The 18746-nt window shown below is 42.7% G+C and overlaps 1 protein-coding gene across 1 annotated transcript in view; it reads right to left on the bottom strand.

Moving 5' to 3' along the window:
* PITPNC1 (phosphatidylinositol transfer protein cytoplasmic 1) overlaps positions 1-18746 on the bottom strand; it is a 145697-nt gene that overhangs the window by 108620 nt on the left and 18331 nt on the right. Inside the window, exons 4-5 of the mRNA XM_081583197.1 lie at positions 10174-10262; positions 9117-9124 (exon numbers count right to left, since the gene is read on the bottom strand). Coding sequence (XP_081439323.1) covers positions 9117-9124; positions 10174-10262 — 97 coding nt within the window. The remainder of the gene's footprint in view (positions 1-9116; positions 9125-10173; positions 10263-18746) is intronic.

Consider the following 18746-nt stretch of genomic DNA (forward strand, 5'->3'; position numbering starts at 1 on the left):
TCAAAAATCCATTACAGTTGGGAGCTCTTAAAAAAAACTCTGGTGTTTCAGTCACAGTAATCTTCAGACAACATATTAATCCACTAAAATTTAAGAGAAAAGTAACATTTACTGAAATAGAATTGATCCACTAGTCTATTTCAGTCCAGTTCAGTTCAGTAACTCAGTCATGTCTGACTCTGCAATGAGTCTATTTAGTGGGCACGTAATAGCTCTGACCCTGAGGGAAGCTTCTGGAGCATCTCTAAGTTTTAGAAGACTGGCTTTGCAAAATCCAAGGTCCTATGGACAAATAAGTGTGGGAAGTATTATATACTATGGCTCCCTTTTGGCAATTCACAATGTAGCTATTCTGCAATGACAAGATCTATTAAAATCTGTATAACCAGGCATTTCCCTTACTTAACTGGCTATGAACCATCTTAATGGTGGTTATGAATGTTCTAGACTGTATCCAGCTAAGCTGAAGCTTCAATACTTTGGCCACCTGATGTGAAGAGCCGACTCATCGGAAAAGAACCTGATGCTGGGAATATTGAAGGCAAAAGGAGAAGGGGGCGGCAGAGGATGAGATGGTTAGACAGCATCACTGAATGGACATGAATTTGAGCAAACTCTGGGAGACAGCGAAGGACAGAGGAGCCTGGCAGGCTGCAGTCCAAGAGGTCGCAAAGAGTCGGACAGGACTTAGCTACTGAATAACAGTAACAATTCTATCTTAGCTTACATAGTAGCTTAGATGGCCTGACTGTCTTCTAATTGTCTTCCAAACAAGACCAATCCCAGAGTTCAGGTATAATAATGTATCTTCCCTAGACTTGTAACTATTTCCTAGTTATGTAATTTTGGGGTTTCTACTATCCTTAGCTGGGACTCAGTGAAAGGTGGAGGAGGAGAAGCTTAAGAAGGATGAGAGGACTTGAGAAGAATGGAGGTTGGTCTGTACACGCAGCACCCATCAGCTCTTTCATTTACTGGGGAAATTGATTAGGTCAAGATAGAAAGTGAAACTCCTATCCAGGACAGTTAGCTGCTTTCAGAAAAATACCTCAGTCTCCCTAGTGCTACCCCTGGGAAGATAACCTGTCATCCTGGGTGACTGATGACCCAATTGTGAGTAGCCCAACTCTCTTCCCTGGCCGGACTAACCCAAACCTGAACAACCCTCTCACTGTGGCTCAGTACTGTTGGAGGTTCTCATGCAAGAGTCATTTCCTACTCCCTGGTCTGTTATAGTTGACTTTTTCTACCTCTTCAACTAAATAATTTAAATGTTGGGTAGCACTGGACAGCCCATTATTATCTTTGGGGAACAGTCAGCCCTTCCAACTAAGAGAAAAGGTGCTTTCCATTTGTCATCACCTCTTCTTCAGATTCTTACTAAAAGATGTTTTGGTGGAGTGGGTGGTCACAGTAGCAAAATATATACAACTGTATATTCTAGGTCACGGCTCTTGACTTTGTAGACTTGAGTTTTCAATTTCTTACAAATGAGAAGAAAACCCTTTTTTCCCCTGCTTCATTACTACCAAGGTTGAACTGATGCTGCCGAGCTATGTTCATACTCTAGAGTGGCCTTTTTTTAGCCCTAGAAAAACAAAATCGGCTACTCTGGAAAGGAGCCAGTCTCCTCGGGCACCTTCCTCTGTGACTTTATAAACTCCAGAAGAACCGGCAGGTTCTGAAGAACTGGTTAGATGATCTGTCCTCTGGAAAACTGTCGTCATGTCGTTCTTTGTTTACTGTATAATTAAGATTTCTTTTTCCTATAACTGAGGTAAAGATATTTTTTTCCACTTCCTGTGCAAACAGCATTTCCACATAATCCTAAACACACACAGTCACTCATAGTGATGAAAAAGCTTTTACGTCTTAATAACCGTGATAATAACTGAGGCCCGAGATGACCCTAAAGAGAAAGTTCTCTTAGCTGGATTTCTCACAAATGAGGGCAGCGTGAGCTCTCAATAATAGGTTGGACAGTCAGAAATAAAACCCAGGGGATCCTAGAAATAGACATACACTGCTCTGGACTAATCCTATGAGGAAAGATACCTGTCCGGAGTATTATTAAGAGCCCCTCTGCCTCCCTGAGGGAGGGTGGAGTGTGGTGACCGCAGTTGGGAATTTGGCTTTGGGGTAGTTTTGCTTTGGGGCACAGACAGGAAATATGGGGTTTGGAATGACATTAAGAAGAAGTATTCAGGATTAAAAGATCAGGGGATAGAGAGCCCACTGAAAACGGGAAAAGATGAAGACAACTGAAAGCATCTGTCCTAAATCCTGGGAGCAGACCCTGTGTCATTAGAGAGAAGAGTGGGCTCTTCCTCCCAGGCAAAGAGCGTGAGAACATGGCTGAGACTTGGTCAGAAGGAGGGAGGCAGCTTCAAAATCAGAACTGTGAGCCTGAAAGTATGCACCTGCAGCCAGAGAGGAAAAAAGCCAGAGATCCTCACTGGGGAGATGGAAAGAAAAGCTGTGCTATATTGGGGACGGAAAATAAAAGTGGACTAGCCAGGAACAATGTTGCTTCCCTATGGAGAATTAAATTCAGACCTTGCCCTGAGACTCAAAGCTACCATGACCTGCCCTCCATGTGTCTGGGCAGCCAGGATCCAGAAAGATCACTTGCCCACTGAGCCTGGAATCACCAGGTGATGGACTGAATGTTTGTGCCTTCCCTATATATGTTGAAGCCCTAATCCCCAACTGTGATGGTGTTTGGAGGTGGGGCCTTTGGGAGGTAATGGGATTTAGATGAGGTCATAAGGGTGGGGCCCCTAACGATGGGATTAGTGTTCTTATAAGAAGGGACCAAAGAGCTTGCTTTCACTCTCTCTCTGCCATATGAGGACACAGCAAGATGCCTGTTAGCAAACCAGGAAGAGAACTCTCAATAGGAAATGAACCAGCTGATACCTTGATAATGAACTTCCCAGACTCCAGACCTATGTAAAATAAATGTGTGTTGTTTAAGCCACCCAGTATACGGTGTTCTGTGATGCAGCCCAGGCAGACTAAGAGCAGGTGTCTGCAGGTGGGAGTTCTACTCTCCCCACGGTCCAGCTCAAACTCCACCTGCTCCAAGAATCTTCCCACCTTTCTCCCAGGCAGAATTTCTCTCTTTTTTGCACAACTCTCTGTTTGCACTTTGACTCTAACACTTAGCCCTGGTCTTCCTTGAAATACTGACAGCTATGTATTAATTTGCTCTCACCTTATTTTCCCCTGCTCAGGTCGTTTCAGTAGTGTCTGACTCTTTGTGATCCCATGGACTGCAGCCTGCCAGGCTCCTCTGACCATGGGATTTTCCAGGCAAGAACACTGGAATGGGTTGCCATTTCCTTCTCCAGGGGATCCTCCTGACCCAGGGATTGAACCTGCATCTCCTGCAGCTCCTACTCTGCACCATTCAGTCCATTTCACTCCCTGAGCCAATCCTAACTGAGGCAGGAAGTACTAATGTCCTAATGTGTCACTTGATTGGCCCTAACATGAACGTGGTATGTCAGCTGCAGGACAGCTTCCTGAGTTTCAAAATTCTCTCTCCTCTCTTTTCCTTGGTTTACCAATGTGCCCCTGTTCTTATAACCTGATTTTTGTATATTAGTTTCTGAGATCACTTCTGCCCCACTGTCAGCCCCTCCCCATAACAAGTCTGCCAGATAAAATATGAGATGAGCCCTCTTTTAGTATAAGTATAGCCCATGCAATATTTGAGACATACCAAAAATTTACTTGCTGTTAATTGGAAGGTCTGATGTTGAAGCTGAAACTCCAATACTTTGGGCACCTCATGCGAAGGGTTGACTCATTGGAAAAGACCCTAATGCTGGGTAGGATTGGGGGCGGGAGGAGAAGGGGACGACAGAGGATGAGATGGTTGGATGGCATCACTGACTCGATGGACATGGGTTTGGGTAAACTCTGGGAGTTGGTGATGGACAGAGAGGCCTGACGTGCTGCAATTCATGGGGTCGCAAAGAGTTGGACACGACTGAGCGACTGAACTTGAATCTGAAAATTCAAACAAATGGACACTCTGTATTTTTCCTTGCTAAAGCTAGTAACTTTCTCACCCTAGCATCTCATGACCAAGTAACCTATGTAAGAGGGGAATGTTATCTTCTTGCCTGTACGTCTTCTTGAGGACCACAGTCCTGTCTATGAAGCTTATGGCCCCACTGCAGGGGCCAGGGCTCTCCTTTTCACTCTGTAGTTGCTTGTCTGGCTGGATCCCAGTGCCATTCATTCTGCCTGTTGGTCTGAACCTCTGCTGTGAGCCCAGTTCAGAGCTCATCCAGGTCTGAGTGTCAGCCTGTCCTCTAAGCTGTTGTGATGGCCTGTCCCATTTTGCCTCCGGAAAACTCCATGACTTGCAGATGACTCCCAGGATTTAACTGGAATATCTAACTATTTCCCACCAGACTGTGACTCCCCAAAGGGGCAGGGATTACTGTTTAATGAAACCTAGCATATAGCATGATGTTTTACACATTGTTGATGCTTTATCATAAATTACTGTTAATCTAAAGTTAAAAGATGGTGTTATGGGTTAAATTGTGTCCCCCCCTAAATATATATTGAATTCCTAACCCCAGTTCCTCAAAATGTGATCTTATTGGGAATTAAGAATCATAGCAGATGTAATTAGTTAAGATGAGGGCAAACTTTAAGGCAGGTGCTTAATCCAATATGACTGATTCCAAAGAAGAGAGACTTCCCTGGTGGTACAGAAGATAGGAGTCCATCTGTCAATGCAGAGAACACAGGTTCAATCCCTGGTCCAGGAAGATTCCACATGCCAAAGAGCAACTAAGCCCGTGGGCCACAACTACTGAGCCCACGCACCTAGAGCCTGTGCTCTACAACAAGAGAAACCACCACAATGAGACGCCAGCATGCTGCAACAAAGAGTAGCCCCTGCCCGCCTCAACTAGACAAAGCCCACACACAGCAACAAAGACTCAGTGCAACCAACAATAAAGAAATACAATTATAAAAAAGAAGAAGAGAGATACATAGGGAAGAGGATGCTAGTGAAGACAGAGTCACACAGAGGGAAGACAGCTATGTGAAAATGGAGGCAGAAATTGGAGTGGTGCTTCCACAAGCCAAGGAATGCCAGAGGCCACCAGAAGCTAACAAGAGACAAAGAAGGACTTCTTCCCAAAAGGTTGGAGAGGGAGCACTGCCTTGCTGACAACTTGACTTATTTATTTATTTTTCCACAGGTTTAATGGGTTTAATAAGTTTACCCCTTCAGTTCCTATTTGCAGCACCCAATACTCCTTTGAAACACCAGACAGACCCAGCAGTGGCCAACAGTCAAGATCAGACCTCCAGAGTTTAAAAGTTCAGGTTCTCTGAGTGTTCCGTGTTGCAATGGCACTTGTCCGAAATTGGTACCTCCCTATCTATAGGGAGCTTTAAATGTACCAGTGAAGAAAGCTTTTTCCCCTGCAAGGGGAAGAAAGAAAGTCATTCCTCAAACCCAGTGGAGATCTGGCTGAGAGGTCTTTCTTCTGTCCCATGACAACTTGATTTAGACTTCTAGTCTCCAGAACTGTTATAAATTTCTGTGGTTTTAAGTGATCCAATTTGTGATACTTTGCTATGACAGCTCTAGGGAACTACCTTAAAGATTACATTATCGACCCAAAAAATGAGAGTCTAGAAGAAATCAAATAATACTTGGGAGTTAGAAGTGGCTGACTATGAGATTATATAACTATAACTTCTTTATGCTTTGTCTCCAAATTTCCTCAAACAGAAACATCATAATTTGTGTCCCTTTACAAATCTGAACCATATGATTAGAACTGCATGAGTACTGTGAGTCAGAGGCTGGGCAGAAATAAAGGCTATGTGTCCCTCAGAAATCCTCTGTCGTCTGCACAGAGATGGGCACAAGAGACCAAGATCCATGGTGAGAGAGACTGGCAGGAAAGGTTTGGGAGGTACATCCCTGTGGGGTGGCTTTGTCAGGAACCATGGTTTCCATTCTGTTGCCTTCTGTTTTCAGAACCTCAGTATTTTAATATACACACTTAAAAAATGAAGACAATATATCACTAAACACTTTTCAGACTTCATTTCTCTGTTAATTATTCCCACATTTCATTCGTAGTGTCATGAGTTTATGAAGAATAAATGCTACTAGTTTGGGTCAAGCCAGAGTGACCCAATTCTAAGGCAGCAAATAACTGTCTTTGCGTAGTGATAGGGACAAGAATTCTCTTACCCATGCAACTATGGGTTACATTTCAAATGAGAAGTCCATGCACAAGCTTTTGGAGATGTAGGAAGTGGGATAACATCAGCTACCAATCAAATCAAATCTTAGACAATCCTAATGAGCCAAGTCTGCACGGAGACACAACAAGATATATTCCAATTTATTTGTCCATAGAACTTCCATGGAATTTTCATTCTAGCACTGAATGATATATGATAATTTGTGCATCTTCAGTCATGTCCAACTCTTTGCAACCCTATGAACTGCAGCCTGCCAGGCTCCTCGGTCCATAGGATTTTCCAGGTAAGAATACTGGAGTGGGTTATCATTTCCTACTCCAAGGGATCTTCCTGACCCAGGGATCGAACCCACATCTCCTGATTGGTAGGCAGGTTACTTACCACTGTGTCACCTGGGAAGCCCCATGATAAATAATAATAATGAATGTTTATTCACCATGCACCAAGGACTAGGCTGAGAGTTCATGTGGATTATTTGACAAAATCTTCCTATTAGCCTCATGAGACAGGAAATAGAGACTTAAAAGGAATTAATCTGCACAACTGTTAAAAGGAGGGAGGATTCAAAAGTTTCCAAAGTCTTCCTCTTGAAGACTGTACAATTGATGAGGCTGGGAGTGCTGCTGGCGGGGAACCATTTGATTTCCTGCTCTTTACAGGCAATTTGCTAACAGTCTTCCATCCGCTAGATCAGGGGTTGATAAACTATAGCCTGAGGACCAAACGTGGCCTGCTGCCTGGGCAAATATGCTCATGCCTATATCTCTACATATAGTCTCTGGATGGTTTCTCAAGGACAGAGACTGTTCAGCCCACAGACAGAAAATATTTACTATATGACTCTTTATAGAAAATGTCTTCTGATTCCTGTGTTAGATCATTGAATCGTTTTATTAATACTAACAGATCTATTAAAAAGGGATTATCTTAGTTGTAGAGATGAAGAAACTTAGGTTCACAGAAGTTAAGCTCTTGTTCTAGAACAGTGTTTCTCTGATTTCCAAAATATAAAAGCTGTATTTTGCCACAGAATTGCCTTTTCTCTCCCAAAGATTAGAGATGGTGCTAAATGTATATTCCTTCATTTCATGAAAGAAAAGACATTTTAATATCCAAGAATGAGGGTTCTAATTATCAACAGTCCTTTAAGTGGAATAAATTTAATTTTATGAAAAGCTTTTTCTCCCCCCATTTTGTAAAGGGTGGGTGAGAGTGCAGTCATGGACCAGCATGAGTTCAAGTACTGGCAATTGAGGGTCACTTCCTTAAGAAATTCAGCTAGTAAGTGGCAGAGCCAGAGGTCTCAAAACAGGTGACACTTTCGTATCTGTTGGGACTATCCATCTACCTCTGACCCATGCGTTTCTTCTGTCATTCACTAGTGCAGGGAACCATGCTCATGCCAAGGAAATCATGAATCATTTTTCTCCATGTCTTTCTTACCATCTCTCTTTCCTCTGGCTGTTTTTTGTTTGTTTTTGTTTTTGGCTGTACTACACTGCATGTACTTACACTCCATGTAAGATCTTAGTCCCCCACCCAGGGATGTGTGGAAGTATAGGCTCTCAACCATTGGATTGCCAGGGAAGTCCCAACCTTTGGCTGTTTTGATTAAAACTAAACACTCAGGACTTCCCTGATGGTCTAGTGGTTAAGAATTCTCCTGCCACTGCAAGGGACATGGATTTGATCCCTGGTCTGGGAAGATTCCCACATGCCCTGGAGCAACTAAGCCCGTGTGCCCCGACTACCAAAGCCTTTGCTCTAGAGCCTGTGCTCCACAGCAAGAGAAGCCACCGCAGTGAGAAGCCTGTGCATCGCAACTAGAGAGCAGCCCTCACTCTCCACAACTGGAGAAAGCCTGTAAGCAGCCAGTGAAGACCCAGCACAGCCAAAAATAAAATAAATAAGAATAAATGAATCTTTAAAAAAGACTAAATACTCAGTCTTTTTTCTTTAATAACAAATAAAAAATAACCCCCTGTTTATTTTTTTATCTTGCTTTTCCCCCCTTTTAAAACTTTTTATGGGGTATAGCCGATTAACAATGTTACAGTTTCAGGAGAACACTGAAGGGACTCAGCCCTACATATACGTGGATCCATCCTCCCCTAAACTCCCACCCCATCCAGGCTGCCACGTAACATTGAGGAGAGCTCCATGTGCTATACAGGAGGTCCTTGTTGGTTACCCATTTTAAATATAGCTGTGTGAACACTCTTAAACCTGACTGAGCTCAGTTAACCATTTTCTTCTTATGACAGTTTGATCTGTTTGCCATTGAGGAAAATGATCCATATGAAAATACCAACACAATGACATTATAGACTTCTTCCTTTTTAGTGTAAGCAATGATGCTAGAGGCTCTTAGGACAGGAAGGAATTAAATGACTTTATCAAGCCACTGAGACTGTCCCATCTGAGTAAAATAGTTTGAATGTACGTCTTTTTAGTTTCAAGGTCTTTCTATAAGGGATCAGATCACAGACTATAAGGAAAAGCCTCGCCCTCCATCGACAATTACCATCATCCCTTTAATACCACATTGCTAGAAATTGTTCTATTATAGTGAACTACCACAAGTAGAGCAGTCAAGCTATTTAAAAATACAAGCAAAAGTTAATAATGTAAAGTGACTATGAAGGCATTTTAAATTACATTCATATTCTTGAACAAATAAGAACATTCAAATTATTGCACTGTATATAACTATATAATGGCATATATTTAAATATTTCTGATTCTGAATTATTCCTCTATTTTTTAAATTACATTAATAAGATGAGAAGTACAAGGGAAGTTTCAATTACTCCACTGATCTTAGGCTGAATATTTTTAAATGATTAAATGAAACTTACTGTGTATTCTGGTCCCAGATGTTCATTTGGGCAAGAAGGAAAAGAAAAAAGAGAAAATGATGATTAAGACCACACTTATATGCAATATAAAACCACAGAACTAACAAATATTGCTGAATTATAATTATTAAAAATGTGGCAAAGAAACCTTCTGAGAATTAAACTTTCATAAATACTAAATGTCTCCATGTTTGTTCTTGAAACTCTTTCATATAATACTTCTGCGGTTGTGTAGATAAGGAGTGTAAGACAAGATTCAATTAGCCTATAGGTTTGTGGCTAATTAAAAACTAAAGAGTTGGCCTTATAAAAGCAGAATTAAAGACTAACAATTCCAGTAGAGCATTTCACTAACCACAAAGGAAATCTTTTAAGTGGAAAAGCAGCTTTTAAAACCAATAAAAAGAGCTTGTTAGGCTGATATTCAAATAGGATCTTGAATTTTCATGTGTTCAAGGACAGGAACCAAACCTTTTAAATTTTTTTGGCCAGTTTGTAGCTCAGTATCAACATTTTTAGTGTCGTTATCACTCCACTAAAAGTGAGGAGGAAAATGATTTTCATATTATCTGATTGCAAAGGAAGTGGTTTGGAGCAGAGAGACCCAACAACCTTTTATATAAATTATAAAAATAGTCAAGTTTTGTTCTGTGTGTTTGTGGGGGAGAAGGTGTCTGCAAAGCAAAGAAGTCAAAATATAAACAACTTGATTATGAACAAACCACACCTTAAAATTACTTGGGAATTATTGAAAAAAGAGGGAGAAATAAGGATAATGAAACCTCTAGAAATGTCACTAAGTAGAGCTTCCTTTTTCTTTTCCATATGCTATTTACAATGATCACTTCAAGAAGGAAGATAGAATAGTTTAGCTCAACCCCTACAACCTCCTGCTAGGAAGAGGGTTGACTTAAAAGTATGGAGACAAAGGGTCAGGGAGGTGTCACAGGGCTCCTGTGAGTCCCTGCTGGGATGATCCATGCTCAATCAGTGAAATCTGAATCCCCCTATGTCCTTGCATGGATGCTTGTGACATATTGGGTGTACAAGGACTTACCTGTAATTGTGTAGGGATAATAGTTCCATGCCTTCTCTGTTACATAAAATATTTTGGGAACAACAGCTCTAGCCCAACTAGGCAGTTTGCTAAGAGGAAAGAAAGAAAAACGACAATTAGAGTCTGTCCAGTGTCTCCCCCTGCTACCGTATCTTTCCAGAGAAATTGACTGCTAGAGAAATCAGAGGGCTTCTACTGCTGCTCTCCTCTCCACGGCCACTTGGTCCCTATCTCCCTGGTCTTCATCACTGTTAAACTGTCCTCTGTTCGTATTAGTATTTAGGACATGTAGGATGGCCACAGACAATAGAAGGCAGGAAAGAGGTACAGAACAGACTGGTTCCCCAGAAGGAACCAACACTGCCAATACCTTGATTTCAGACTTCCGACCTCCATCCTGGGAGAGGATTAATGTGTGTTGTCTTAAGCCATCCAGTTCACCGCAATTTGTTACTGCTGCCCCAGGAAACTAAGGCAACGACAGAGCCATTTCTCTGGAACAGGAACCCGGGCAGTCATTTGCAAAAAAACATTCTCAAAACAGGGAAAACCCAAGGGCACAGATCCTACCCTTAGTAACCAAGGACTAATTACATTTTGCTTTGCTTCATTCTGTTTTCCTTCCGAGGCAAACTTTACAGCTTTCTGCAGGCCCAGAAAATTCCTTATATATTCCTGTAATATGTTTGCATTTCATTTCCCCCCACACTCTACTCCGGGGCTTTCTGTTTTTCCGGTTGCTACTACCTCGTTTCTTTCCTGTGCTGGTGCCTACAGCTAAGTGTCTGGGACACCAACGTCTAGCAGTACATCAGACCCAGAGAGAGGATGCAGACTCTCGGCAGTTGGCAATAAAAAACATCAAGAAGCAGTTGTGAATTGCAAGCTGATCTCGCAAAGAGAGTGGGGACACCAGTGGCGTAATAAACCCCAAATCTCCCTCTTGGACACAGGGTTTAAATGACATCCAGAGCCAGTAAAATACTGTGCACCTTGTATGTCTTCCCAAATTGCTTCTCTTCTTTCTGACAGTATCCAGGATCTGCTTTTTAAAACACAAATACGTATTTTTGATGGTTGGCCAGACCTAACTCAAAGAAAGCTCTGGGCCATTTATCATGGTTAAGATAAATGGGGAAATCAGAGTCCCCCCTGAAGCCGGGTGGGCATCGGATGAAGGCCACTGCTCCTAGGTGCGCTGTGAGGGTCGTGCAGAGCGGTATTATAATTCACGTAACAGTTCTTTTTGCTGCTGTAATGCAGAATGTCTCACTCTCATAAAATCGTTTCTGCAGTAACTGCTCATTTACCTTCCCTTTGCTCCACTAGGAAGGAAGAGGCTTGCTTCCCAACAGAGGATTCTACAGCTTTCTCCTAGGATTTATTCTTTCAGTCATTGAAGCTGGAGGGTAACTGGGATTGACGTTGAGAGCGGGAAAGTAGTGCTGGGCTGGCTTGCGGGAAGTGATCACGATCACCAGGTCCCCCGGGGTCCCCTCCTGCTTGCCCCCACACCCCAGCGTGATATGCCATTGTGTCATACAAGATGTTGATTCTATTCATAGGCAAATTGGTTTCTCGTGCTTTCAAAGGATTGAAATGGGATTGTAGAAGCTCCCCAAAGTAAGCTAGGCATTGTTCAGCTTAGACCAAGTACTTTTTGTCTCCCTTCAAGCTGTTAGAAACCATTCTCCACTGTTTCATCTACACTGCACACCCCCATCCCCCATCCGAGTCACCAGCCTCTTGATAGTACTTTGGGGTCCAAGTCTTCCTCCCTCCATAACTCATTCCCTGTATTATTAAAAAGCCTCCCAGCAGAACCATATTCCTAAGCAACAATCATTTTCTGGAAGGAAGATGACAAGTGCCAGTCATTTTCCATTCATGTTGAGACTTGTCCTATTTGTAAGTGATCAGGACTACAGGCTCTAGAATCTTTATCTTAGCTGTCTCTTCTGCCAATGTATGCAGAATATGCCGCACTATCATCAAATACCCTTTCCAAGGCACCCTAAAACAACATTTAGCCAAGATGGCTGATATGATTTTATGTGACTCTTCTAAATAGTCTGGGAAGCAGGCCCTTCTGGTATAAGCCTTTAATTAGGCCAGGCACAGGAGGCATTGGAACAAATTCCATGATATACCATTTAAATATTTTTAAGCCTGCTACAGACCTTCTCTTAGCCCCTGACTTCCCCAGAGCACATCATTACTCAAATCGTTTTTGTCTGAGAAAGTAAAATTCATTTTTCCCTGCAGCAATGATTTATCAGGGCTGCAAAGGAAATGGAATTAAATTAGACTCCACTGCTGCTGTCACTTTCATGATGTATACTGCCACACAGCCTACAATTCCAAGGAGAAGCTTGTCACTCAAACTTGCTACCTGGCGTCAAACAAGAATCTCTCTGCTGGAAAGGTGGCATGACTTGAATCATGTTCTCTTGGTCTACTGGCAGAGATCAAACCTCCCAAAATCAGCTCACCATGGCTCAGGCTTTAGAGACACTGAGTAAAAAGACAAAACTCTAAAATACCGTGTTTCTCTAAAACCTTTGTCCATGTCTCCCAAGGGCAGACTTTTTATATTGTTTCATTTCTTATATATTTTCAGTTTAGTTCAGTACAGTCACTCAGTCGTGTCCGACTCTTTGCGACCCCATGAATCGCAGCACACCAGGCCTCCCTGTCCATCACCATCTCCCAGAGTTTACCCAAACCCATGTCCATCGAGTCGGTGATGCCATCCAACCATCTCATCCTCTGTCGTCCTCTTCTTCTCCTGCCCCCAATCCCTCCCAGCATTAGGGTCTTTTCCAGTGAGTCAGCTCTTCGCATGAGGTGGCCAAGGTATTGGAGTTTCAGCTTCAACATCAGTCCCTCCAATGAACACCCAGGACTGATCTCCTTTAGGATGGACTGGATGGATCTCCTTGCAGTCCAAGGGACTCTCAAGAGTCTTCACCAACACCACAGTTCAAAAGCATCAATTCTTCAGTGCTCAGCTTTCTTCACCGTCCAACTCTCACATCCATACATGACTACTGGAAAAACCATAGCCTTGACTAGTCGGACCTTTGTTGGCAAAGTAATGTCTCTGCTTTTAAATACGCTATCTAGATTGGCCATAACCTTCCTTCCAAGGAGTAAGCGTCTTTTCATTTCATGGCTGCAATCACCATCAGCAGTGATTTTGGAGCCCAAAAAAATGAAGTCTGACACTGTTTCCACTGTTTCCCCATCTATTTCCCATGAAGTGATGGGACAAGATGCCATGATCTGAGTTTTCTGAATGTTGAGCTTTAAGCCAACTTTTTCACTCTCCTCTTTCACTTTCATCAAGAGGCTCTTTAGTTCTTCTTCACTTTCTGCCATAAGGGTGGTGTCATCTGCATATCTGAGGTTATTGATATTTCTCCCGGCAATCTTGATTCCAGTTTGTGTTTCTTCCAGCCCAGCATTTCTCATGATGTACTCTGCATATAAGTTAAATAAGCAAGGTGACAATATACAGCCTTGACATACTCCTTTTCCTATTTGGAACCAGTCTGTTGTTCCATGTCCAGTTCTAACTGTTGCTTCCTGACCTGCATACAGGTTTCTCAAGAGACAGGTCAGATGATCTGGTATCCCCATCTCTTTAAGAATTTTCCACAGTTTATTGTGATCCACACAGTCAAAGGCTTTAGCATAGTCAATAAAGCAGAAATAGATGTTTTTCTGGAACTCGCTTGCTTTTTCGATGATCCAGCGGATGTTGGCAATTTGATCTCTGGTTCTTCTGCCTTTTCTAAAACCAGCTTGAACATCTGGAAGTTCACGGTTCACGTATTGCTGAAGCCTGGCTTGGAGAATTTTGAGCATTACTTTACTAGCGTGTGAGATGAGTGCAATTGTGCGGTAGTTTGAGCATTCTTTGGCATTGCCTTTCTTTGGGATTGGAATGAAAACTGACCTTTTCCAGTCCTGTGGCCACTGCTGAAGTTTTCCAGATTTTCTGGCATATTTACATCTTTACTTTGTATGAAATAGAACATATCAATGACAGCCAGGTGGTCAACTTGTCCCAGGTTACATGGGACTGTCCTGGTTTTAGCAGTGAAAGGTCCTACATGTTAAATTCTTTGATCATGAGCAAAATGGGAAGCTGGTCATTCTAGAGCAGTGGTTCTCAATTCAACAGGAAAGAGGTGAGGGAATTTCCCCCGCCAGGGGCTATTTGGCAAAGTCTGGAGACATCTTCAGTTGTGAGAGCTGGGGGGTGCGGATGGGGAGCGATGCTGGTCCGGCATCTAGTAGGGAGAGGCCGAGGATGCCCCAAGGCAGGCATAATCTGAACTTGCCTCAGGTTAAGAATGTTTATCTACTTCATAAAGAGTTTTTGGAACTGAATCCTAAACCATCTCTCCCTTCTATCGCTTTACAATACAGATTATCACCACATTCTCCAGCATATCTAATCTCATTTTGCAATTTATGTTCATTTGGGAATATTTTTTGGCCTCAGGGGTTCTTGAACATCATCAGGCCAAATGTGGTCCAAATGGAGTCTAATTTCATTTTCTCAACAGGGGTCAGAATTATGACAGTCTCAACTAGACACTTTGAACTTAAACATTTCAGGCAGGGAGTCCTTCTGAGTTCACAGAATAATAGTGCTTTGGGAAGAATTTCCTGGGGTCCAGTGGTTGGGATTCGGCATGTTTACTGCCAGGCCTGGGTTCTATCCCTGGTTGGAGAACTAAGATCTTGAAAGTCATGTGGTACAGCCAAAACCCCCACCCCCAAACCAACCAACACACAAACAAAAAAACAGTGCATCGTCACACAATATTTTCTGCCAAACTGCATATCTGAAACTAGCCACTACGTATGCTAAGATTAGGGTCAAAAGAACTGCAGTTCATTTAACTGATTTAAAAAAAAATAATTTTATTTATTTATTTATGGTTGCACTGGGTCTTCACTGCTGCGTGCGGGCTTTCTCTAGTTGCGGTGAGCCAGGGCTACTCTTTGTTGCTGTGCATGGGCTTCTCATTGTGGTGGCTTCTCTTGTGGTGGAGCACAGGCTCTAGGCTTGTCGGCTTCAGTAGTTGTGATGCACCAGCTTAGCTGTTCTGCGGCATGTGGATTCTTCCTGGACCAGTGATCGAACCCATGTTCCCTGCATTGGCACGTGGATTCTTATCTACTCTACCATCAGCAAAGTCCCATTTAAGTGTTTCTTAAAAGGTCTTAGCTACCTTCATATCTCCATTTCCCACTGGTCCAGGACGGATATTCTGATCTTTTCCTTTTTGTGCCCCAATCTGACATTTGACAGTCATTTGATAATCATCAGTTGTCCCTCTCCAGTTGTGTGTACAGTGATTTCTGAGGTCTTTATATTTCTTTTCTGGTGCTATGACTTAATCATTTACTCCTTAATGCATTGTCTTCTGGCTGGTCTTTTCGTTCTGATCTTAATGTAATTCTTTATATTGCAGCAAAGAGATGAACATAGTTTCCAGACTAGAGCCATTACCTGTGAGAGATAAAGCTGCCGCGCTATCACCCACAGAAGTTCCTTGAACTTGGACACTGCTGCCACTCCTCCTATAAAAGGACAGTATGTTCTGGATTCCAGGAAAAGAAGCCTACCTTGTGTCAGTTCTTGGAAGGCCCCGTGTGTGAACAGTGTTAGGGTAACGTGGCAGGGGTGCTGGGGAGCACCTAGAGGAGTCGGCCACATGTGTCAGCATCACTGGGTAGGAGCGCGGCAGAATCAAGGTGGAAATTGCTTGACAGAATGACCTTGAAGACCCCAACAAGGCCGAGACATCCTGCTTCTGTGGTTTTTCCATGGGAGTAGTCAAAGGGACAGAAGGCAGGGGGCCTGGCACCATGAAAATGCCTGATGTGTTCTTAAGGATTGAGATGGGGACCAAATGAAGAGCATGGACTGAAAGGTACGTCTGAAAGAGGGCCCTTACGTGCTCTATTTTTCCCAATATACATTAAAAATACTATTAATTTATTTAATATTATATTCAATAGACATGAATTGAATATTTATTTAGGATATATGACTAAACATTCTAAAATATATAATGTTCTTATATAGATGGCTATTGTGTACTGCCTGTTACCCATAACTAGAATGCAAGTCACACCAGGGTATAGATCTTTGTCCTGTTCACTGCTGCTCCCCCAGCCAGCACCTAAAATGATGACTGGCACACAGCAGGTGCTTAATAAATATTTTCTGAATGAATGAAGATCATCTCTTGATATTCAGAAATCAATAATAACCATGAAGAGTCTTTCAAAATAGCGTGGAAATAAGCTCTTAGGTCAGAATCTCTGGCTCCAACACTTCCTCTATGATCTGTTGCCTGGGCAGTGGGCTCTCCCACTGCCACATGAACTGTGGCTCTAGGCTCTTACTTTGGGGGAAGATCTGGGAGAATAGGAAGAAAAAATGAGAAAGACAGACCCAAGCCACAGCATCAAGGCTCTACCAATGAGCTGGTAGGTAAAGTGACAGTCTGGTGGCTTTGCTTATCCAGTTAAACAAGATTCATGGCTTAGGGAAGCTGCCCCCTCTCCTACCCAGAGCTACTAGAAGCCAGGAGAGGTTGCCCTGGAAGGCAAGAGCCATGTAGTGGGAGAAAGGTCTTCGCCATGCAAATCATTTCAGGCATTAGGCGGAATCACCGCTAGAAGCTGGCAACCCTCCCTGACTGGCAGCTGCCAGTGCAGCCTAATTAATCCAGCAGCCGTAGTGGAGAAGAACATGACACTTCATGACTGATAAACAAGCCTAAAAATAGGCTCCATCTTTTCTCCAATTCCCCTCCGCCCCCATCTGCTTCTCTCCCCTCATGAGTTTCAGTGAGAGGGGACTGAAGTGAAGCTAGGAATGAGGTGAAAATGAAAGGGGACAAAAGAAAAGCTCCATCCTCGTATGATTCTGGAAACGGGTTTTATTCAGAGTCACTATTCCAGATTAGTATCTTGACTCTTTTCCCCAGATGCCAGTTGAAATCAGGATTTTTGCAGACAAGCCAAGAAACACCACTTATTTGGTTGACTGAACTGGACTGAAGGCCCAAGGACAACCACCAAATGTACTAATGTATTAGTACTAATGTAATGTTCTAAATGCATTAGGGCAGCCACCCAAATGTACTGCACACAACAGTGTATCAGACACTATAGGAAGGGCCAGAGAATGGAGTAACCCCACAATCCAGGGAGGTAAGTGACAAGAACTAAAAGGATAAATGGCATTTGAAAAAGACGCTATACTCAATTTAAAAATGGGCGAAGGATTTCAATAGACATGGCTTCGAAGAAGACATATAAATGGCTAATGAGCACATGAAAAGATGCTCAATATCATTAGTCATTAGGGAAATGCCAATCAAAACTCAAACAAGATACAACTTCACACCCACCAGGATGGCTGTAATCAAAAAGACAGATAATAACAAGTGTTGGTGATTATGCAGAGAAATTGGAACCCTCATACATTGCTGGAGGGAGTGTAAAATGGTGCAGTCACTTTGGAAAACAGTCTGGAAGTCCCTCTCCGCACTTACTAGCAGCCGGGCTTGACCTGGGAACTCAATGGGATGTTTATGCCTGGAATTTTATTTTATTTTATTTGGCCATACTGTGCATCTTGTGGGATCTTGGTTCACCAACCAGGGATTGAACCTGGTCCATGGCAGTGAAAGCCTGGAATCCTAACCATTAGACCACCAGAGTTATTCCCTATGTTTGGTATTTTAGAACAAAGGCTAGAAAGAAAAAATGGACAGTTCAGGCCTACCCATGGCAGCCATGACGGTAATGGCAAAATGAAAAGGTCAGTTTCACTAAAGATGGTTGTCATCATTGTTGTTCTTGGCCTCTTGGAGCTGCCCTGACCTGATAGCTATCCAGTCTCAAGCCTCCAGATAATTCTGTGGACCACTAACATCCTTCCATGAAATGTCCTTTCTGATCAAGAGAGACCTGGAGAGGAGGCCCTGATGACACAGACACTGAGTACTTCCAGTGCTCCAAATAGTTGCTCTGGGTTATAAATCGATAAAGCAGTTTCTGAATGTGATTTGTCTTGCCATACAAATTGATGTAAAGAAGGGAATCCATTCCCTTTGCCAGATCATGAATTCAGGTCCTTAGGACATTGATATTTCTCTGAGTAAGTTATTAAGTGAGCACTGGAACATCTTAGCAACTTCCAGTCCAGCTTTTAGAACCCATTTACCTTGGTCAGTGAGGGGGTCCATAACATGCTACAGTGACATCAGGATTATTCTGAGCTGAAGACATTTGAGAATCCAACAGTTGAAGGAAGACATTTTTTCTGAATTCTGCTTATTCTCATAAAAACAGAGCCTCCCAAAAGAATTCAACTGTCATAAATCCCCTCTCCAGGAGTTTTACAACCAGAGAAGATCGACTCCTATTACCAAAGACAAGAAGTAAGCACCAGGACAAGAAATCACCTAAATAGACATCATCACAAAGCTATCTTCTCTCTCATCCATTCTCCTAAGGCCCCATTTATTTTTCAT

This window comes from Giraffa tippelskirchi, chromosome 3, assembly GCF_054371585.1.
Source record: "Giraffa tippelskirchi isolate mGirTip1 chromosome 3, T2T-mGirTip1v1.2.pri, whole genome shotgun sequence".
In the NCBI taxonomy this organism is placed as follows: domain Eukaryota; kingdom Metazoa; phylum Chordata; class Mammalia; order Artiodactyla; family Giraffidae; genus Giraffa; species Giraffa tippelskirchi.